At 53.6% G+C, this 22,945-nt stretch overlaps 1 protein-coding gene across 1 annotated transcript in view; it reads left to right on the top strand.

Moving 5' to 3' along the window:
• The first annotated feature begins 8,470 nt into the window (after window positions 1-8,470).
• EFNB1 (ephrin B1) overlaps window positions 8,471-22,945 on the top strand; it is a 43,774-nt gene continuing 29,299 nt past the window's right edge. Inside the window, exon 1 of the mRNA XM_054641400.2 lies at window positions 8,471-8,683. Coding sequence (XP_054497375.1) covers window positions 8,568-8,683 — 116 coding nt within the window. The 5' untranslated portion in view covers window positions 8,471-8,567. The remainder of the gene's footprint in view (window positions 8,684-22,945) is intronic.

Raw genomic sequence — 22,945 nt, 5'->3', positions numbered from 1 at the left:
GGCACGGGGATACAGGAGTGCAGGGCTGTAGGACTGCAGGAGTGCAGGGCACAGGGGTGCAGCAGTGAGGGGTCCAGGGGGGCTGGATCTCCCTGTCCCGGCTCCTGCAGCCGCCCGGGAAGCAGCGTGGGCCGCCCGGAGCCGGGGCTGGCAGGGCAGGGTGGGGAAGCAGGAAAGGGAGCCCCGCTCCTCCTCCCCTCGGGGAGAGCTGTGGCTCTCGGCGGGAGGCTTGCGAGTACACACAGACTCTCTGGAGCCTCCCATGTAAATCCTGGCAGGACGCAGCCAGCTCTGAGCTCATTCACGTGAGATCACCGGCTGGTTCGGGGCACGGGGTGGGGACGAGCCGGGAGCTCTCGGGACCCTGCCCCGGGGGCTGCTCGCCGCTTGGGAGCTGCGAGAAGAGCTCAGCACATCCAACCCCTCGCCCTACAGGTCCCTCATACAGCAGCACCGTGCCCGTGTGGCCACAGACAGCATTCCCCAACCTCTGCAGACAGCTGGCAGGAACCGGCTGTCACACCCGGGTGCTGGCTCTGATCCTGGGCATGGCTCGTGGGACACTGGGGGTGGCAGGTGTGACACTGGGGATGGCAGGTCTGACCCTAAGGATGGCAGGGCTGGCACTGGGAATGGAAACTTTGGCACTGGGGAACAGGTCTGACACTTGGGATGGGAGTTGTGACCCTGGGAATGGCAGGTCTGACCCTGAGGATGGCAGGGCTGGCACTGGGAATGGAAGGTGTGGCACTGGGGAACAGGTCTGACATTTGGGATGGGAGTTGTGACCCTGGGAATGGCAGCTCTGACCCTGAGGATGGTGAGTTTGACCCTGGGGATGGAAGTTGTGACGCTGAGGATGGAAATTGCGACACTGGAAGTGGATGGTCTCATCACAGGGATGGCAGGTGTGGCATTGGGAATGGAAGATCCGGACTTGGGAATAGCAGGTCTGACGCTGGGAATAGCGGGTCTGACTCTGGGGACAGCAGATCTGGTCCTGGGGACAGCAGATCTGATCCTGGGGACAGCAGCGCTTGGATTTTGCACCCCAGCCGAGGAGCAGAGGCCATGGCAGGTGATGGAGCAGCCCCGGGAGCGCCGATGCCTCGGGCACATCCCTCGGCAGCCGCGTGTCCCGGCACAGCCCCGGGCTCCCGGCACTCCCCCTGGGGCAGGACACAGCCCCGGGTCACCTCCTGCTCCTCTGCCACCTCCACCGCTTTTCCTTTGGTGTTCGAACCCTGCGGGAGCTTCGTCTGCCGCTGCGACTTCCCCCGGCCGCTGCCGCTCCAAAGAAAACAGATCCGTGTGTTTGAAAATCTCAGCTTACACAGCATTCCTCCAGCTTCTGCTCCTTTTTGGGGCTTCTCCTTCTTTCCCTGGCTCGCTGACCTGAAAATGCACTTTGTGCTTTCCCTGGGAGAGGGGGATGAGGAGAGCTCCGGCATAGCTGCATATTAAACCCCTCGGATTTTCCCGAGGTGCCGCCGCCGCTCTCCCGCTCCAACAACTTTTTAATCACTCGCCCCAGATAGACCCGATTACATTTATTTTTTTTCCCCCCTCGAACAAAACCATGGCGTTTCCTGTGCTCCTTTCTGGCTATTTAGGCCCCTTTCATGTCTCCCTGCCTGTGGAAGGACGGCCGGCCCCGCACACCGGGATAGCGGCGGGAATTGCAGCGGGAATTCCAGCGACAAGCTGCTTATCTTCGCTGCCAGGTCATTAACGAGCTGTGCTGCCTTTTGCAGGTCATTAAGAGGGATGTTAAGGAATGACCTCGGCAGTGTCCCCTTGGATATTTGGATATTCCCGCCTCCTCCAGCAAGCTCTGCATGAATGGATATATTGCTACCTCACATATATATATATATATATACCTCATGTATATATATAATTTATATAAACATGTATAAATATACATAAATAATCTATTAAAATGCAAAAATTCCTTTATCATACATAAATACATAAAAAATATATACACACATATAAATATATACTATATATATATATACATACACATATATAATACATATATACCCACATATCTATCTACAAAATTGCATCCATATATATATATATATATATCTACATATATAAAAATATATATATATAGACCCATTAATATATATCTATAGCTGTTTCTTTTCCCACCATATTCCCCCTGTAATCTGTAATGTGCCGTTCAGGGCTGCTCCTTCTCCAGCCAATTTGAGGCATTTTCCTGATATTTTCAACAATAATGGTCAAAGAGCTAAAGGCAGCTCCCTGGCACGGCTCACCCCCCTCACCTTTGCTCTTACAAGAGTGAGCTGATTCCCTTCTGGTGGGGTTTTTGGGATGCATTGCTTGATTTCCTGGGAATATCAGTATGCTCAGGACCTCTCTGTTGCCCTCTCTCCAAGTTTAGGGTGGCACCAGCTGCCTGACAGGGATTTTTCTTGTGGTTTTTGTTGTTCTTTCCCTCTCCCTTTGTCTTTCCCGGGGCACAGCCCAAGCCATGGGTTTGCTGGAGATGGGGAATGATGTGTCCTGTCCCAGAGAGCAGCAGGAATTCGGAGCCGGGAGGGAATTCAGCCTCTCTCACCCATTTCTGTGGCCTCATTCATTGAAGCCAATATTCCTTCCTTCCCAGAGGTCCAGAGGAAAGGGAGCTGCTCCAGTGAGGATGTTTAGGATTAAAACTCTACTCCAGTTCCATTAAAGCTCATGATTAAAGTGCTGGACTCCAGACAATGCTTCCCTGACTTCCCAGCTGCTCCCCCAGCTCCCACTTTCCATCTCCAGCCCAGCCCTTTTCAGCCACCTTTGAATTTTCCCCTTTCTTGCAGGGTTTTATTCTTTCTCTTTATTTTTTTTTAAAACCCCAAATCCATGAGTGGCCACTTCTACAAGTGATAAAAATCTTATTCCCTGCCTTTGGATTTTTTTTTCCAGGCAATTGTAGCTTGCAACACCTTAATTATCGCGGCTCTGAAAACCGGTTAAAGATTTTAATACTTCCTTCCCCAGCCTATTATGCAGCGACTTCTCAGCCCCATAAAATGTTCCTCTGGAGCCCCATGGCCTCGTGCTGCTGCATTTCCCTGCTCTATCCTTTCCCCATGGATTAAACACTCCCAGCTCCCCCTCTCCCTCTCCCCTTGGGGCAGGTGGGAAGCGCCCGGATTTCCAGGTGGAAAATGGGGCTTTTTGTAATTGAAATCCTATGACACAGCCAGCAAAAATGTTGCATCATTTTTAATCAGGCAGCACATCTGCAGAAGGTGCAAGATTCCCGGAGCCTGAGCGCGGGAATGATGGGATAAATCACGGCAAAGGCAAATCCTTGACATCACCTTCATTGCTGGTTTTGATGCTCTGATTTCTCGGCTTCCCTGGCACCCATCCTGCCTGGCTGGCTGGTATTCCATGGGTGCAAGGCTCTTTGGATGTCTCCATGCATCCCAGAAAAAAAAAAAAAATCTTTTTTTCTTTTTTTTGGTTTGGTTTGGTTTTTGTGGGGGTTTTTTGGTGGTTTGTTTTTTGTAAGGTTCTTGTCGTTTGTTTTGTTTTTTTGTTGTGGTTTTGTTGTTGTTTCTTTCTGGTTTGTTCTGTTTTTGCTTTTTGTTTTATAGAAATTTGGGTTAATCACGAATTTTGGTGCCATCTCTGCAGGGCTCCTTGGAAAAGCACTTTCCAGGGAGAGGGGCTGTGCCTCTGCCGGGCTGTTGGGATCCACGTGCCAGCCCGGTGGGATCTCATCCCTTTCATCCTAAAAAACACTTAGGGGGAATATCTCCCTGGTCCCACGGTGCCTGTGGGATGAGAGAAGTTTATTCCCCACCGATGTTTTATTTAGGTGAGTTTTAAATAACTCCAGCGCTTTCCTGGGGGAACCATCCCCTGGATTTCTGCACTAAGCACTTTTTCCTGGTGTTCAGCCGAATCTTTCTTTCTTTTTCTTTCTTTTTTTTTTTTTTTCTTTTCTTTTTTTTTTTTTTTCTTTCCCTCTGTTTTATCCCATTTCTCTCTTTTTTTTTTTTTTTTTTTTTTTTTCAGCTCAGAAATTTTTCTCAGGTAATTTAAATGTGAAGTGGCTGTGGAATACATTGGGCTGCAGCTCATCACTTGATGAGGGGCTGATTGGGCTCGGAGAGACTCTGCCAGCAGGGAGGGAGGTGGGAGAGCCGGGAATTTTGGGAATGATGCCGGGTGTCACCGGTCCAGTCCTTTTAGAATGGAGCAGGTAGGGGAAAATCGCCCAGATGACACCCAAAAATGTTTTAATGAGGTTTCAAGGTGAAGAGAGAGGAGAGGGAAGCCAAGAGTCCAGAATCCATAGGATGTGGGAAGGGCACAGCAGGAATTGTGGGAAGGGGGCATGGATCGGGGACGAGGCAGCTCCTGGGCCCCCAAAAAGGTGAAGAATTTGGGAATTGAACAATGTCCTTTCTTGCCCCTCACCATTTGCAGGTGAGGACTCTGGGGGAGCACCAGGTCTGTGGGTGGCTCTTGGATCCCTCATGGAATGGGAGCCTGGAGCAGCACCCCAGGATGGAGCTGTGGGGGAGCTGAGTCCCCCAAAACTCGTGACATCCACATGGGAATGTCCATGGCAGCCCCAGGAAAAGGGAAGGGAGGTGGAAATCCCAGTAACTCCTTATGGAAGCACAAGGATCATCCACCGTTCCTGGGATTTTGGGCATGGATGGGGTTTGTGGTGCCCTGGACCTGTCCAGAGCCCCCCAGGATATTGGATCCCTTCCTTCTCCCATCTGGAGCCCAGATCCCGGTGTCAGGGGTGCACCTGAGGCAGGGAACCATTTCCCATTTAATTTATTGGGTTTTTTTATCCCTGACCCATCCAAGGAATCGCCCTGGTTGTTTGCCACTGATTCCTTCCCGTGGCTGGGTGGGAAAATCGGGTGCTCCGCTTCCCTGGGCAGGTGTTTCCTGCTGGGACAGCACCAGGAGGGCTGGGAAGGAGTTTTCCCACTCTGCCACCCCTCCAAGGTGTCCCACTGCCCGGGGTGAGCCCTGCTCCAGTTCCATGGGGCCTCTCCCACCTTGAAGTGTTTGCTTTGGTGTCCCTGGCACATTCCAGGAAGGGCAGAGGCCACAATCCCGTGTTTTCCTGGTGTGCCAGGTGTGGCTGTGCCAGGTGTGGAACTCTCCATGGAGAGGTGACCTTTGGAAGCTCCTGCCTGGCTCAGTTGTGCCTGCCTCACCTGCTCCTTCCCCCATCCCAAGGATCCACATCCCCCACTGGGGTGAGCCCACGGGGTCTGACCCCAAAGTGTTCCCAAAGGGATCCTGGAGGGATCCTGTGCCCTCCTGGCCGGGGTGGGGTTGGGAATCGTCCTCCTCCTCCTTTCTAAAGGATTCCCGGGCTCCCGAGCCCCACCTGAGCCGGAGCCGGGAGAGCGGCATCGCCATGGCAACGGGGGCTGCTGTCAGCGCGGGGATGGAGGGGCAGGAGAGCGGGAACGGGCGGGGAACGGGCAGGGAACGGGGCAGGGAACGGGCAGGGAACGGGCAGGGAGAGCGGGAATGGGCAGGGAACTGGCGGGGAACGGGCAGGGAACGGGGCAGGGAACGGGCAGGGAGAGCGGGAATGGGCAGGGAACGGGCAGGGAATGGGGCAGGGAATGGGCAGGGAGAGCGGGAATGGGCAGGGAACTGGCGGGGAACGGGCAGGGAATGGGGCAGGGAACGGGCAGGGAGAGCGGGAACGGGCGGGGAACGGGCAGGGAATGGGGCAGGGAACCGGGAACGGGCAGGGAACGGGCAGGGAGAGCGGGAATGGGCAGGGAACGGGCAGGTGGGGAACGGGCAGGGAATGGGCAGGAAATGGGCAGGGAGAGCCAGGAACAAGCAGGGAGAGAAGGAATGGGCAGGGAATGGGCAGGAGGAGAAGGAATGGGCAGGGAGAGAGGGAATGGGCAGGGAATGGGCAGAGAGAGCCAGAAATGGGCAGGGAAGAAAGGAATGGGCAAGGAAAGGGCAGGGAATGGGCAGGGAAAGAAGGAATGGACAAGGAAAGGGCAGGGAATGGGCAGGAAATGGGCACGAAACTGGCACGGAACGGACAGGGAATGGGCAGGGAATGGGCAGGGAGAGAAGGAAATGGGCAGGGAAGAAAGGAATGGGCAGGGAAAGGGCAGGGAATGGGCAGGGAAAGAAGGAATGGGCAGGGAAAGGGCAGGGAATGGGCAGGGAAAGAAGGAATGGGCAGGGAACAGTTAGGGAGAGGGCAGGGAGCAAGCAGGGATACAAGGCCCCTCTCCCAGGACATAACCAGGTGCTCAAAAATATTGAAAAAAAAAATCACATTTTTGGATGTTTTTCTCATTCCTCAGGTGTTTCCCTCTCCTTTGGATCAGGATGGCTCCAAGAGCCCAAATCCCGCTGCTCCCTGTGCCCAGGGAGCCCCACACCCCATGTGCCACCCCTAGCTTGGGGTTTTCACAGAAAAGATGGAAAAATCACACTTAAACCCTCCAATTTTCATAAATGTTGGTAATATGGAGCCAATTTGACCCCGATTGTATAATTTTTTTTATTATTTTCTCAATAGAAATGGAACAGACTCTGCCATTTTTTTTTAATTTTTGAGCTTTAATTTGAATTATTTTAATAAAAACCGAAGGGACTCGGGGGGGTTTTGGTTTATTTTTGTACTCTAGAGTGACTTTTTTGTTTGTTTTTCAATTTTCTCAACACAAATGAAAGTGATGCCAAAATTTGTTGGTTTATTTTTGTTACAGAAAGGAACTGACTTGAGGGTTTTTTAAAAAATTTCCTTAATAAAAAGTGAACAGACTCAGGAGGGGGTTTTATTTTATTTTGTTTTTATTTTATTAATAGAAATTAAACCAACTCCAAAGGGGTTTATTATTGCTTTTGTAATAGAAAGTGAAATGACTCCAAAGATTTTCTTAACAGGAAGCAAATTAATTCTGGATTTTGGCTCCTCCCTCCTCATGGCCCAAATAAAAAAACATCAAAAATTACAAAAACTCCAAAAATTCCAGAATGCATTAAAAAATTGCCACAGAAATAAAAACCCCACTTTAAATAAAATTTTAAAAGAATCTCAAAAGCCCTCAAAAATAGAAGAAATTTTTAATAGGTGAAAAAAGAAATTAAGGAAGAAAAGCTCCAAACAATTCTGGAAATGAAAAAAAAAATTAAAAAGTTGGAAAAAAGTTCAGAAGACTTAAAAAATCAAGAAAATTTGGAAAAACATTTAAAATCTAAAAAACCCCCTGAAAACCATCCCAAATCTCCCAAACCTACCCCCCCCCAAAAAAAACCCCAAAAACTAAAAACACCAAAGGAAAAAAAAATTTAAAATCAAGAAGATTTAAGAGACTTAAAAAAATGTAAAAACCTTGAAAGAAAAATCTTCAAAGAATTAAAAAGAAAAAAATGGCAAAACCTTCAGAAAAAAAGAAAAAATCAGAAATCTGGAAAGCTACATTAAAAAGTTTAAAGAATCAAAAATTGGAAAAAACTTAAAAACTGTAAAAAAGTGAAAACTCCTCCAAATCTTAAAAAAAAACCGGTAAAAGGAAAAATATTTTTAAACACTTAAAGATGTCTAAAAGTTTCAAAAAAATCTTTAAACAAAGTAAAAAAAAGTCAGAAATGGCTTAAAAAAACCTCAAAAAAGTAAAAAGAATTAAGAAATCTTTTAAAAAACATAAAAAAATTAAAAACTGAAAAATGCTCAAAAAATTCCAAAAAAGTAAAATATTTAAAAAAAACTTTTGAAAAAAGCCCCAAAATATTGAAAGATCTTTACAATACCCTTTGAAAAAAGTAAAAATATTTTTTAAACTTTTAGAGACCCTCCAAAAGGTTGAAGAAGCGGAAAATCTTTTTTTAAAAATGAGGAAAAATGAACAAAAACCCTGGAAAAAATAAAATAAAATAAAATTTGAAAAACTTTATTAATTTTTTAAAATTAAAAATGTAGATAGCCTCCAATCCGCTGGAAAAGCAGCCCCAAAGCGGTGGAATGCCTTTACCCCCTCCCAGCCCGGGATTTTTGGGAATTTTTCGGTCCCGCCGCCGCTCCGGGCGTGGCCGGCGGCGTCCGCTGGGGGGCGCTGCAGGATCGCGGCTGAACGGGAGGGCGAGGCCAAGCGCGGCGCGCAGCGAGGGGGCTGCCGGGCTCGGAGGGGATGGGGCCGGCCGGTGCTGCGCCCATACCGGCGCTCTGCCAGCTCGTCCCCAACGCTGTCGCCTCTTCACCTCCCCCCGGTAACCCGGTAGCAACGGCGGGCAAGCGGGGGGGGGGCATTAAAAAAAGTAAAAATCCTCCGCGCTCCCCTTAAGAACCCACAATGGGCGTGCCCTCCCGCAAGGCCCCCCCCGCTCCGCTCAGCCATTGGCCGCCCGTCCGGGCTGTCCGCGCCGCTGCCTGCGCGGAGGGGTAGAGCGGCTGCCGCGGCGGGCGGCGCCTCAGTCGGTGCGGGGCGGGCGGAGGCGGCGGGTGGGGAGCGGAGCGGGAGGAGGCGGCGGCGGAGCGTGATGGGCGCCTGACGCCCGGCCCGTCCCGCCGCCGAGGGACGATGGCGCGGCCCCGCGGCGGGCGGTGGCTGCTGGGTGTCCTGCTGGCCCTGTGCCGCCTCGCCGCGCCGCTCGCCAAGAGCCTGGAGCCGGTGTCGTGGAGCTCCGCGAACCCCAAGTACGTGCGGCGAGAGAAGGGGGGGGGGTCGGGAGGGACGCGCCTCGCACCCCCCGCGGGGAAAAAGGCACCGAAACCGCGTCCTAAATGCGGATTTAATGGAAACAGCGAGGTTTTTAAGGTAAAATCGCGCCTGGAGGCTGCGGGCGGCGGACGGAGCGACCCCCGGCTGAGGACGGACCCGCGGCGCCGCGCTGCTTTTCGTACCAAAAAAACAAAAATCTCCTTCCCTTTTTTCCCCTCCGTTTTTAACTATGTTTTTACTCCTCGCAGCTTTTCCTCTCTTGAAATCCGTTTTTGTTTTTGAAAACCACGTTTTGTTTCTTGATTTTTAATTTTTTTTTTTCTTTTTTCACGCCTCGTTTTTTTTTTTTTTTCCTCCCCCGGATCGCTGCTTCCCTCCAGCGTTTGGATTTATTACTTTTTTTAAAATGATTGTTATTATTTTTTCTGGGTTTTCTCATCCGAAATCAGCCGCGGAGGAAAGCGAGGGGATTCGTTCCGCCCCCACCTCGGGCTGGGTCCGAACAAAGCGGGCGGTGGGGCTGCTCCGCCTGTAGAGCCACCTAAATTCTATAAATTTATATATTTTTATATACATCTTTGGATATGGACGCGGCTGCCGTGCAGGAACAATATGAAGGGCGAGGAGGAGGAGGAGTGGGGGTGTTTGGTCGCCCCTACGCCGGGGCTGGTGGTCAGGATGGGTCGGTGGCCCTTGCTCAGCTTTATCTTGTAGATCATAGAATGTTTATTTATCTTACTCCTTTCTCCCTTCAAAAAAATTCCTGCTTTTAGCCTGCTGCTATTTTTTTTTCCCCCACCACGCTTCTCAAGGTAAAAAATAACCCAAAAATAATCCAAAGAGTTTTTGAGGGTTGGAAAGAACTGAAACAATTTGGACAACCTTCCTGCCTGGACACGTATTCCAACCAAATGTTTATTTGCTTGGTTTCTCGGTGGGGAAAAAGGAACTTTGCAGGCACACTTTGCGCGTCCCCAGCTCGGGCAGTGCCGGGACGGCGGCTCCGTCACTTCGTTCTCCTCGGTGTGTTTTTCCTTTCCTTTCTTTGGGAGTTGTGTCACTTGGCTGGGAGCAGAGAGAGCCTTTTCCCTCAGGAATTGCCCTGCTGGATTCGTGAGCTTGGTGAGGGGCAGGCAAATTGCTTCCAGAAAATAGAGTTTTTATTTGGGAAAAGGCAGCTGGAGGTGGAGGCAGCTCCGGCTTGGTGCTGGAGGATGCCATGTCACCCCTCTTCCCTTCCTTTTCCCTGGTTTTCCTTAAGCTACTGAGGACTGGGAAGCTGGGAGGAGGCCGTGGCCATTGGCTGGCACAGGGGTGACAATCCAGGACTTCCCCCTGAGCCCTGGAGTGGTGGCCTTGGAGATGGGGTGCCCAGAGAGAACTTGAGGGGTTCCTTCGTTTTCCCAAGCTGGGAGCTTGGTGGTTTTCTGTTCCCAGTTTTTGGGGCTCAGCAGTTTCTGCCTTTGGTTCACGCCTAGTTCAGAGCTCAGAGGTTGTTCAGGTTTGGTTTTCCCCCAGTTTGGCTCTCAGTGGTTGCCCACTCTCAGTTCCCCTTGAATTCAGGGGTTGGAGTTGTCCACCTTGGTTTCCCCCAGCTGAGAGATCTGAATTTGTCTGCCTCCAGTTTTCTCCCAGTTTGGAGCTCGTTGGTTGCCCACTCTCTGTTCTCCCCAAATTCAGATCTTGGTGTTTGTCTGCCCTCAGATCTCCTCCAGTTTGGAGCTCGGTGCTTTTGCACCCCCAGTTCTCCCCAGTTTGGAGCTTGTTGCCTTTCCTCCCCCAGTTTGGAGCTTGGTGCTTTGCCACCCTCAGTTCCACCCCGCTTTGGAGCTCAGTGCTTTCCCACTCTCCATTCTCTGGGAATTCGGAGTTTGGGGGTTGTCTGCTCTCGGTTGTCCGTGGATTTGGAGCTCGGAGGTTGTCTGCCCTGGACCCAGCTTTCTGGGAATGTGCCATCCCGTGTGGGGCTGCTCCTGTGGGTGCTTCCCCATCCCTGTATCCCCACAGGGACAGGAGAGAGTGAGAAGCGCCTGAATGTCGGCGTTTCCACCCAGAAATGGCTCTGCCGGGACATGCACAGGCAAAACCCATGGAAGTGTTTTGCCTCAGTGGGGACTTTCGGGGCCTGGCCGTGATCCCACTCAGATCCCTCCAGTCCGTGCCCCTGTGGAGCAGCCCCGGATCCTCGTGTCCGGGATCCGTCTTTGGGATCCGTCGCTTTCTTTCCCAGCTCCAAGCTTTGCCGGCTGCGTGGCATCGGGCAGAGCCTCTTCACGGCCGCTCCCAGCAAACCCAGCTGAGGAAACCAGTCTGGGGATTGTGCTGGGCAAAGTCCGGCTCCAGCTGGAGGAGAACTCATGCTCTTGGTTGGAATGGGATTATCTTCCAGATAGATCCATAAAAACCCTTCGCCACTGTACTTGGGCTTCCAAGCCCCTTCCTGGGGCAACGCCGGGGCTGTGCCAGCCCCCATCCCATTCTGCTGAGCTTTAACTCTTGTTTTTAGAGTAAAGAGAGCTAAAGCCTTTAAAAATAACATAGCTAAGTGGAATTTTCCAATGAATCCGAGGAGCAAGCGTGGCGCTCCGGGCCCGGCCAGCCTCAGCGCGATTGCTGTAAATAAGGAAAATATTTTCCTGCCCTTTTTGGGCAGCTGGGAGCTGTGGGCTCCCTCTCCACCAGCGAGTCTGGGGCTCCTGGTGTTATCAGAGGGATGCTGATAACACATCCGATAGATGGAATGATTTCCTAATCGAGTTAAGTCAGGCTTAAACTGTGTGCTGCATTGGGAAGCCCAGGTCGGCTCCTGGGTGTGTGTCCCAAAGCCAGCGGTGAAATCATCACCCACTTCCCACTGTGAGGATGCTGGGTCTTGAAAGAGAAAAAAATAGGCCTAGGAACGGTTTTGTTGGAAAAAGTGATAATTGTCTCAAACCTGTGCTTGGGATGAGCTCACCCTCTGAGTGAGCTTTCCCTGGGATGCCTGCAGAGCCCTTTGGAAGGGGGCTTGGAGGGGCAATATGGCTTTAATTTATTCCATCGTGTCCAAGGGGGGCTTTGGGGAAAGTGCTTCTGGGATTTACTCGCCCCTTTGCTGCGCAGCCGGGGGGCAGTGGGAGCGTGCTCTCCTTGGACAGCCGGGAATTGCCAGAGGAATTCTGGCTAAATCCTTTCTCAACTCCCTCGGCTGTAATTTGGGAGAAATATTGACCCTGGTGGGCTCCTGTACCGGCCGTTAAAGGGAAACATTCCTAATAAAATATGGTTTGGAAAATTCATTTCAGGCTGGAATTCGCCTCCCCAGAAAGTATTTTAATAAGGAGGTGGGGGAAATGGGACACATCATCCACGCCGCTCCGGAGAACGCCTCCTTTCGCCTCTGCTTTTCCCTCTTCCCCTTCCAGAAAGTTTTGCTCAGTTCCAAACTTGTTAAAAACCAAATAAATGCATTTATTTTAGAAAAAAAAAGGTGAGGGAAAGAGGGAAAAAAAACCCAGACAAAAGTCTAATCCTTCGTGGTATTTTTATTCTGCCTTTAATGACATGATGGTGTCCCATAGAATTCTGTCAGCGCTGGGGTTGAAGCCTGGCAGATCTTTGCCTCTTTTAATGCTGTTTTACGAGGGACAAAGTGCTTGTGGGAAGGCTGTTTCCGAGGGGAAAGGCTGGCCTGGAGCTCTGGAGCAGGGGGCTCGCACTTGTCAGAGCAGATGGAATGGAATTACGGGAGCCGTGGGCGCGGGAGGCGCTTCGCAATGTCAGGATTTAGGCAATAGGGAAAACTCGCTGCTTATTTTTAATTAAAAGTCGTTTCTGACTTGTGGACACTCCCCCTTCCTGAGGCTGAGAGGTGGAGAACGATTTTAAACTAAAAAGATGGGAAGTTTAGGTTGGATATTGGGAAGAAATGCTTGGCTGTGAGGGTGGGGAGGCCCTGGCGCAGGTTGCCCAGAGAAACAGTGGTGGCTGCCCCAGCCCTGGAAATGTCCAAGGCCAGCTTGGATGGGGCTTGGACCAACCTGGGCTAGTGGAAGGTGTTGCTGCCCGTGGCAGGGAGTGGGCCTGGATGGGCTTTAAGGTCCCCTCCCAAACCATTCCAGGATTTTTGATTCTGTTTTCCCATCAAGAATCCCATGGTCCCTATGTGCACCCTGGCCTTTCCAGGGCTTTGCTTCATCTCCGATGGCTGGCTTGGGCAAAGCAAGCCTGGACAGCTTGCTTTCCAGTTGGAGTTTCCCTTTGGAAGGGGGGGAACCCTTTGCAGGGTGCCAGGCCTTTGGGAGCCCTCCCAGCTCCTGCTCCCCACAAGGCAGAACCCCCGTGCCCAGCCCACGTTTCACCGGAGGCGTTCTCCCTCTGCCTGTGCCGGGGGAAAGGAGCACCCAGGGCTCCTTGCGGGTCGTTTGGGAATGACTTCATTAACTTAAATTAAAAAAAAGGGAAGGCAGGGCTGCGGCTCTTGCAGTAGCAGGGTAAATACCGCTGGATTCCATAAAATGGATTTAACTGCTTCCTTTAAAAGAAAAAAAGAGCCGTGATGGGGTGGCTGATTGATTGTAAAAGGAGCCGGAGCTTTCTCCGGAGCAAAACAGCTGCTGCAGCTCCTTGGATCTGCCTGGCAGTGGGGCTGGATGGGGCTTCCATGCCAGTTCTGCCTGGGAAGGGCTGGCAGGGGCTGCTTTCCTCCACTGCACCTGAGCTGCCGTGTTGCTTTGGTGTCTAAGCTGTTCCCTTGAATCCTCATCCCAAACAGGCTGGATGTGGCAGGGCTGGATGTGCCTGTGCCCTCAGTGGTGTGGTCAGGTGGGCTGTGTCCTTCTGAGCAGCTTCACGAGGTGTTTAGGGGGTTCCCCCAAACACCTTCACTGGGGGCTCAGGGGTCCCCCCAAGCCCTGTCCATGTTTTTAGAGATCATGGATGTCACAAAGAGCTGGAGTGCACGAGTACTCCCTTGCATGACGTCCTTCAGGAGCTTTTTGGATTGTCCCCTGTAAACCAGAGGCTTAGCAGTGGGGATGATCCCTTGTTTCCCTGTAGGATTTGTATGTCCCAGCTTCCCCCCAGCTCTTCCATAGCTTTGTGCTCGCGGCCCCTGTGGCAGGGCACCCTGTCCTTGGCACAGCAGTGGCCGTGCTGCCGGGGAGCCTGTCTGCTCCAAGGAGCGCTGGACTCCAGTGGGAAAACATCTTGGAGCGATCAGTAGCACATGCTACTTGGAGTCTGGCAGCTGGAATAGGGTGGGGAGAAACAAAGCTGATTCCGTTCTGTCTCTAATTAATGATTGCTGGGATCAGGGAGCAGGAGCAGGACTCGCTCGGCGCTAGGCGCTATCGCGGCGTCACATCTGGGCAGGAATGCGCGGCTGGGCTGTGGGGCTTTTGTTGTGCAGGGCTGAGGGAGAGCCCAGCTCCTTGCTGCTGTTTCTCAATGCTTTTCCCCTTCCCATCCCTTGCTCTGGGTCGGGTGGCGTGGCAGAGAATCCTGCTCTGGAGAGCAGGAGGGATGGTGGTGCTGGTCGTCCTGCTTGTGGAGAGAGTTGGTGCAGTCCTGGCATCCTTTGGGAGGGATTTTCTTGCTCCTTGTGGGTTGTTTCTTGCTTGATCACCAGCTCAGAGCTTCGGGGTCCTATCTGTTGTTGAACCCTGCTGATCTGCTCAGGGCTGTGCTGGAACCTCTGGATTGCATCTCCAGTTGGAGCATCAGAGCTCAGCTCATGGCTGTGCTGGAGCCTTGGGATCCTGTCTGTGGTTGGAGCAGTGGTGCTGGGCTCATGGAGTCTCAGGATCCCATCCCTGGTTGGAGCCCCAGTGCTCTGCTCACGGCTGAGCCTTGGAGTCCTGGCACTCCTGGCTCCCCCAGCCTGTCCAGGCTTGGTCCCAGAGGAGTCGGACAAGCCAGGGCTAAACGTCCTGCTTGGTGAGGCTGGATTTGTACACAGTGGGGTTTTCCTGGCCCCTGCCCTTCCGTGGAGCAGGTTCTGCTGGAGCTGGAGCGGAGGCTGCGGGCGGTCTCTGGAGCGCAGCTCGGGGGCCTCCAGTCCCTCCCCCCTGGAGGATGAGGGGACAGGTTTGGGGGGTTCCTCGTGGTGTTGCAGTGAGCAGTGGCTTCTCTGTGAGCTCTCCCTGCCGGAGCCCCCGGGCGGGATCTGAGCCGGCTCAGGTGCCGGCGTGGCAGTGCTGCCCCGGCCGAGCCGAGCTGAGCTGAGCTGAGCAGCTGCACTTCAAAAATGCCAGCTATTTATAACCCTGGCTCGCCTGCTCGGGAATAACCTTTTCCTACCCGCAGCCGGCCCTTCCCAGGTGGGCTGCTTGCCCTTTCTGAGGCCATGGGACCCGGCTTTTCCAGGGGGGCTTTGTGAGGGCAGAGCCGGGGATTTGGTTGGTGTCCAGCCATGAGCTCCTCTTGGTGTTTTTCAAAGGCTCTATCGCTCTGTGGTGCTATGCCTGCACAGAGGTCCACATGTGTCATGTCTGCTGGGGCTGGGCTGTGGTGAGAAGACTGAAGTCACCTGGTTTAACAGGGATTGGCCCTTGCTAGTGCCAGCGTGGAGGTGCCAGACTGGGATATTTGGGATTCACTGCACAAGTTGTCCCAGCTCCTTCTGTTCCAGCACGTTCAGGTCAGAGTTTGGGAAGTTCAAAGCCCTGGAGTGGGTGCCCTCCTAGTTGGGGGTCCTGGCTGGTTTTGGTGGCACCCAGGCTTGCGTCACTGCTGGTGATGGGGCATGAACATCCCACTTCCCAGCAATCCCTTTCCTTACCCCTGGCATCCTACCAGGATGAGCCCAGCCCTGTGTACCAGCTGCACTGCCTGGCTTTTGCCATTCCACCTCTTCTGAATAGATACTTTGGGAAAAGCAAAGTGCCTTTTCATGGCTTATGAGCGATAAACCCCCTTACACCACTCCCATTGATCCCAGAATGTGTCCATGTTTTCCTTCTCATTAGGCTGGGCAGCGTCTGCGGTTGCTCGCACAGGGCTGAGGTTCGGCGCCGTCTCCTCTTTGCCACTGATTTTTCCCTTTTAATGGATTTCTGAAACGCGGGAGCACGGCCTGGTGTGCGGGTTGGCAGGCAGGGCTGGCAGCCTCGGGATGTGGAGGGATGCAGGGATGTGCTGGTGCTGGGCTCCGTGCTCTTTGTCTGGGCTTGCTGTAGTATCACAGCCAAACGCGAGAGGGAGGGACGCAGCCCCCTACTCCCACTGGGATTTTGGGGGGCAAATCCTCTGTGGGGTTTGGAAGGGGCACCCCCGTTAAGGCAGCGTGGGCGGTGTTCAGGGGTCGGGCGGCTCCCGGTGCCGGCAGGGATGCCGTCGTGCCTTGCCTGCGGCCGGCCGGGAGCATATGGAAAGGATCTGGGTGTAATATCCCGGGCTGCTCCGCGGCTTTGCTGAAGAGGCCACTTCAGCAGGGGACGCGGCGTGGTTAGTCCTCCCAGCTGACACATCCCAGGCCTTCCTCCGACTTGAAAGAGCTTGAGTTCGCCTTTGAATCTGAGGATTTATAGCCCTTTTAGGCCTCTCCAATAAAAGCACTGCTCCCTCCTCAGACAGAGCCCACCGTCTCCCTCCTCCGGGCTCATTATCCCGGGGATTTGTGTTGCTTGCTCTCGCTCTGTTGTTCGCTACTGCCGCTTTCTTCAGATGTGTGGCCGAGAACTTCAGAGCAGAAAAGCCGAGCTGGAGTGGCCATGGGGCCCGGCCTCGCTCCAGGTTGGAGCAAGCATGGATCTACATCCAGTGGTGTTCCAGAGAGAACCCTTATCTGCTGATGATCCCCTGCAATTGGGGAGCAGCAGTTCCTCTTTGTTCCCTGTGTTCCTCAAGGATTGTGAGCAAACCAGGATGAGCTCCCTTTGCATGGAGAGCTTCAAGCGAGTGTCTGTTCCATATGTCCATCCCATCTTCCTCATTCTGGCACATGTAGATGTTGGAGCACCCTCAGCCCCACAGATTTCTGCTTTCTAGAGGCCCCTCAAGCCTCAAACTGTTTAAAAGGAGGCTTAGGAAAGAGGCCAGAGAAACGACATAATAATTATTGTATTACAAATTGTTTCCTTTAATGGGCCCTGTCGGATCGCTCAGTCTGCTAAACACATTGTGCCCTCCCCCAGCCCCTTCCCACTGCTCCAGCCTCCCCTTGAAACCCTGGTTTCAGAAAATTCCTCCTGGTGAGGAGCTGGGGTGGTGGGATGAGGGATGGGGCTGTGTGTGCATCCACCTGCTTCCTCAGTTCTCCACTTGTGAGGGGAGATGGGGTGGCTCCACTTCAGAGTGGGGATCCTCTCCCTGCAAATCCCTGCCTATTCCCCATGCTCCAGAGTTTTGTACTACCCTGAATGTTGCATATTCCAAGGGCTTTTGTCTGGTGGCACCCTCAGCTGGTTCTCAGGGCTCGTGGACATTGACTCAAAAACCTCTTGCTGTGCAAGGGCTCCCTCCCTCCTGTTCTTTCCTGGCGTTCCGGTGTGTGCTGGCAGAGGCTCCCAGGCAGCTTTTTGGCAGCTCCCAGCCCCGAGGGCTGTGAGGTGTAAGCAGAGGAGCCACCAGCGGCTCTGTGAATTTTTTCCTTGCCCCCCAAAGAATGAACGTGTTGGAATTGGGCAGCAGGTTACGTTTCTTCAAGGCCAGGCAGCAAATATGTTTTAAATTTGGCAGCCGACAGCGGAGAACGGGTGGGAGAAATTTTCCAGGTATTGCATTACACTTTCCCCTGAAAGGGCTCTGCTTTGGGGCTGGGGATTAAAGGGAGGAGAGGAGGGGGACCCTCTCCCTTTCACGTACTCGCAGCCCTGCTCTGAGGGTGCTGGGACTGGGGTGCCCTCCCTGGGTGCTGCCTATCCTGGGTGATGCCCGCCCCGGGTGATGCCCATCCCGGCTGAGTCAGGCCCTGCTCAGGGCAGAGCTGTGCTGCGGGGGATGATCAGGATTAATTTTTGGGCTTCCTCCCTCTGGGTGCGATGGGAAATTTCCAGCGTGCTCTGGGCACCGCCCCGGCCTGCCGGGCTCTGCCTGGCCCCCCTCCTCTCCTCTCCTGTCCTCCTGTGATGTCTTTAATAAATGCTTTATGCAAGAGCAGACCTGGGATCCACTCCCAGCACGGACCTGGGGCTCAGCCAATTAGTCAATTATTTCAAAAGAAGAAATTAAAAAAAAAAAAAAAGATGAAGTGTTATTTTTGTAAGGGAAGGTCTGGCCCATGGCTCAGCCAGCAGCCCCTCTCCTATGGGAAGAGCTGGGGTGGGGGAAGATGGGGAAGCCCCTCCCTCAGTGACCACCGCCTGCAGTTGCTGAATTCCCTGTGTGCCTCTTGTGTCCCCCCATGTCACCAGGACAGGGAGCTGCCCCTCGCACCAAGCAAGGAGAGGGTGTCTTGGCAGCTGCCTGTGCCCCCTGCTCCAGGCTGTCCCTCCCAGCCTGTCCCTTGTCCCTGGGCAGTCAGGTGGGTGGTCCATGAGTGTCCATCCCTGCCGGAGCTGGCACTGGTGCATCCCATTGTTCCCAGCTTCCTTCGCAGCATGTGAGGAGGAGGAGGAGGAGAAAGAGATGCTTCCCCAGGAGGTGGGAAAGGCTGTCCCAGTGCTATTGGGGATGCACAGCCCCCTTCCCTCTCACTGGGCCAAGGAGGCCTGGCTGGATTGGGGTTTCAGGAAGGCGCTTGGAGGTGTGAAAGGCTGGAGGCAGTGGAATTTCCCCTTCAGCTGTGTTTGGGTTTAAGATTTGTATTATTCTTCTTTCATGGAAATTTTGTGAGGCTGAGATCTGGCTGTGCATCCCAGCTGGTTTGTGCCCCCTTTTTCCTGCAGCCCCCTTTCCCTGTGCCCCCCTTCTCCTGCCCCCCATTAGCAGTGCCTGCACTCAACTAATTACTGAAATAATTGAGGCAGCAACATCCTGGCAAAGCAGTGGAGGGAGGGGAACGGGAGAGGAGAGTCCCTTGTGCTTCCTGGACCCCCAGCCCTCTCCCACTGCTCCATCCTTTGAGCTTCATGCTTGCTGCTCATTTAATGGCAATAGAAGAGCTTTTTCCTGTTTTCCTTCTTTTTATTTCATTTCCCCGAGCTACAGGAGGACTTGCTGGATGTAGGGGATGGAGGAAAGCCTGCTTGTGTTGCCTTGGCTTGGCATTCCCTACCTGCAGTGAGTGGTTCTGGGATGCAGGGATTGTTGGGGGGTGTCCTATAGGAGTCCATTCCCAGGAGCAGCTCCCGACCCTGGTGAGGTTTAATGCTCAATTCTGCTTTTGATCTCTGCTCTGACTTGGTGAGCACTGGGTGCTGTTTCCTAATTACCCCCTTCATGTGGGGCTGTGCTGGCTATTTGTGTTCACCCAGTCTCTCCAGAAGAAAAACCCACCCTGCGAGGGTGTGTGCGGGGTGGGGGAGCCACGTGCTTTCCCAGACCACGGAGGAATCCTCCGGGCTCTCCATATAGCCCTGGGTGCTCCCACCCACGGCAGGCAGTTTCATGCTCCCTGCCTGGTTTCATAACATCCAAGAGAGGCACGAAAGTCTTCATGAGCCACCTCCCTCTGCTGTGTGTGGAGTTTGTGGGCTCGGAAAGGTGGGCAGGGGTGCCCCTGTTTGAGGTGCTGGGGATTTTCTGGATGTGCCAGCCAGCTGAAAAAGCCCTGGTGCCCATCAGCCAGCCATTGGTGGCTGGGTTTTCCTTTTGGGGTGCAATCTGTACCTTGTCCCTGAGCATGGTGTGGGATGAGGACAATGCCAGGGAGAATGCAGGGACTATCTAGCCTGGGGAGGGGGTGTTCAGGGTGCTGGGGAAGGGTTGTGGGATCCTCCTGGCTCCTGCTCTCCTAGACAAGGCCTGTTCCTCCTTGTTTTTCCTCTTTGAGGATGGAGGCACGTGGGTTGAGGATGGAAACACATGGTTTGAGGCTGGAGGCGTGTTGGTTTAGGATGGAGCACATGGTTTGGGGATGGAATTGCACGGGGTGCGTTGGAGGCATGGGGACCATCCCACAGAGCTCCCAGAAGTTAATCCATGCCTGTAAAACAGTTGGAGGTTTTTTGGGGCATCAAACTCAGAAGTACAGTGTTGAAAGTGCTGCAGCATCATACCAGGGCATAGGCAAAAGAGGCAAATTGTTGTAGTCCTTATCTGAGTGGGCTTCTTCCTGAAGGTGCCTACAGGTGCCTGTCCCTGCTGTGCCCAGTTCTCCTGTGACCTGGCAGGAGGAACCTTGCCCTCCCTGCTCTCCATCAGGAAAGTCTCCACTGCCTCGTTGGGATGAGGGATAAAATCCCTTTCCTGGTTTATGACAGAGAGATTGCTGATACTGGGCATGGTTCCTTACAAAAGGAGTGGGTGACAGATACAAGAGTGCTGGGATAATTGCTTCCAGATGCTGCCTCCCCTTGTCTCCGGGGCTGTGTGTGTTCCAGCGTCCTGCCAGCTCCAGTGAGCAAAACCAGGGAGTCATCCCAAAAAACAGAGCTGGCTGGAGCAGTGTCAGACAGCTTGGAACGCAACGACTCCTGATGTCACCCAAGCTTCTGGTGGCCACTGTGATCCTGTGTGGCTGTGGAAGCAGGTTGGCTCGCAGGGGCTCTCCCAGTTCTGCTAGCCCCTGAGCTGGGGCTGCAGGAGGAGTGCCGAGTGCTGAGGGACTGGGATGTGCCCTGGAATTGGCAGCACCGGCTGCATTGTGCACAGCAGGCGGCTCTCCCGGATCCTGCCTCCCCTTGTGCCATAAACACGGCATTTTTGGCATCTGGGCTTTCTTGCAGAGAGCCTGCTTGCTGCAGCAGCATTAATGATTATTTATTGGCTCTTAATGCCAAATAATGTCAACATCTGGCTGACGCAGCACATGCAACCCTCATTCCGTGAGGCATCTCCGAGTGCTCAGCGTTGGGTTGGCGTTGGGTTGGCGTTGGGCTTGTGCGCTTTAGGAATTAGAAGGTAGCAAATGGTGGGGTTGTTTGGATACTCCCCTGAAGGGACAGATTCTTGAAGGGCTTCGCTGCTGACCTTCTCCTTAATTGCTGCTCTGCGGCGCCGGCAAGACCAGCTCAAAGGGAGCAGTGAAGCGTCGGCACCGGCGCTCGGCCCAGGGCCCTGTGAGGGGAATGCTGCTCCCTCCCTTCTGCCAGGATGGTGCCTCTCTCCGTGAGATTCCCTGTGCCTGGCAGCTCAGAGCTCCACTCATAACACCTGTGTTAAGGTTTCCATTCTAACCTTTGTATACACCAGCAGTTGATGCAGGATTTTTCCCAAGGTAAATCCAGCTGATTATAAAGGTACCAGGGCGGAAAAGGGAGGAAAATGGCATTGCCATTCTCACTGATGGACACAGGCTTTACCTCCCTGCAGCTTTCCCTGCTTTCAGCCCCAGACAGAGCTTGGAGGGAAAGAGAAAGGAAAATGTGAATGGAGGAAAATTTACTTCTCCTCTGATTCCTGTGTGGCTTCTGAAGGTGAGAGTTGAGTCACTTTGCCTGGAACCAGCTCAGCAATTCCACCTTGTCCCCAGAGAGTGTCTGAAGTCACGCAGGGAGAAATAATGCTGGGGGTCAAAAATAGACGCTGACAATAGGACGGGAGGACTGGAAAAGCTCTGTGTCAGGCAAGGTGGACAGAGCCTGGTGAACGGCATTGGGATTGTGCAGTGCTAGTGCTGGGCTTTACTGGGTTAAACTGCACTTAAACCTCATTTGCACTTGGAGCCTGGAGCAGATTTCAGTCTTGGGTTTTCGCGTCCATCCGGCAGGCTGGGGAAAGCACTTCTGCTTTTAAGGGGCTTGGAGAAGTGAGGGAAGGATGTGGCACTGCTGGGGCCAGGGTTGCGGAAGGAAACAGCTCAGTAAATCCAAATTGCTGGAGGAGGACAGGTAGGACAGGGCTGGGGCAGAGCAGAGTCTGGCACTGGCACTGGCACCTGTGGAAGTGTTCCAGCTCCCGTGGCATTTTAAAGACTCATCTGCAGAGTGAAGCGTTTATGCTCGATCCACTTCATTGCCAGTTGGGATGTGCAGTCATGACAAGCCCAGAGCGCTGTGTCGGGGTTTCCCAGTGCCACCAGTGTCCTCGGTGCTGGGAGCAGGGTGTGCATTGCTGCTCGGCCGGGACAGCAGAGTGGAATGGTGGCTCCTGCAGCCCTTGCTCGGGGCTTTTGTCGAAGCTCTCTGAAACCGTCTGTGGCCACCGGAGCCTGAGCAGAGCCCCGGGCGACAGCGGAGGCTGGGGCAGCGAGTCCCCGGCCCCGCGGAGGGGACACGGCCAGCGCCGTCCCCCGGGGCGGCCGCCAAGCAGCAGGCGGGAGGAGATGGGGTCACAGCTCCCGCTGGAGCGGGACCAGCAGCGATTCCGGCTTCTCTCTTAGTTTCCAGCTCTTTTCTTTCTCTCCTGTTCCTTTCCCGCTGGCAGCGCGCTCGGCCCGCTCCTGGTGCTGCGAGGACAATGGGGCTGCGAGGTGGGGCGGGAGGGGGACGGAGATGAAAGGGGAAAAGTAAAATCGAAGCATGTCTGGAAGGGCATTTTGATGTAAATGGGACTTTTTGATAGACTTTGAGAGACACCGGCAGAAAGGGCACCGGCCCCCTTCGGCGCGCTGAGCTCCGGGCTCAGCTCTTTCATTTCCTCAGGAAAAGGGCATTTTTTCACCTCCTGTTGAGTGCGGCCACGGTCCCTCCTGGTGCTCTCCATCCCCATCGCTGCCCGTGTCCTGCTGTGGAGCCCTGCGTGCATGGCTTAACTGAACTCCAACAACCGGAGCTCCTGTTCAGATGGTGAAAGCAGTGGCTGAAGCTCAGGAAAGGGAGACGGCTGCTTGCAGCCCATGGGCGGCCGGGAGGGCCCGGCTCCATCCCACCTTCCTCCCCCCGGGCAGTTCCCTGAAACCTTTCCGTCCCGGGGAGGGCGCGTGTTTGATCCTCTCCCGTGCTTTTGATCCCAGCCTTTGTCCTTGGCACCGTCTCGCAGCTCTCGCGTGTCGGTGGAGATGTGGCCTCACCGTGAGTCATCCTCCTTCCTTTCTGCTGCTGTTTTATTTTTCCCTTTTCCTTCTCCTAAGAGAGCACTTAGTAAAAGGAAGCAGCGCATTCATCCAGGAAACGGGAGCACAACAAACGCCTGCCGTTTATCCTTTCAAAGGCGTCTCCCTTGAGCTGTTGCTGCTGCTGAGACAGGCTGAGGAGAGAGGCAGCTGCTGGTGGGGGGCCCGGGGATGCTCCCCTGTGCATCATCCCTGGTCCCTGGTCCTGCCTGGCCGTGGGGAG

The sequence above is a fragment of the Agelaius phoeniceus genome, chromosome 14 (genome assembly GCF_051311805.1).
Source record: "Agelaius phoeniceus isolate bAgePho1 chromosome 14, bAgePho1.hap1, whole genome shotgun sequence".
NCBI lineage: Eukaryota > Metazoa > Chordata > Aves > Passeriformes > Icteridae > Agelaius > Agelaius phoeniceus.
This window is presented reverse-complemented; position numbering and strand designations above follow the sequence as displayed.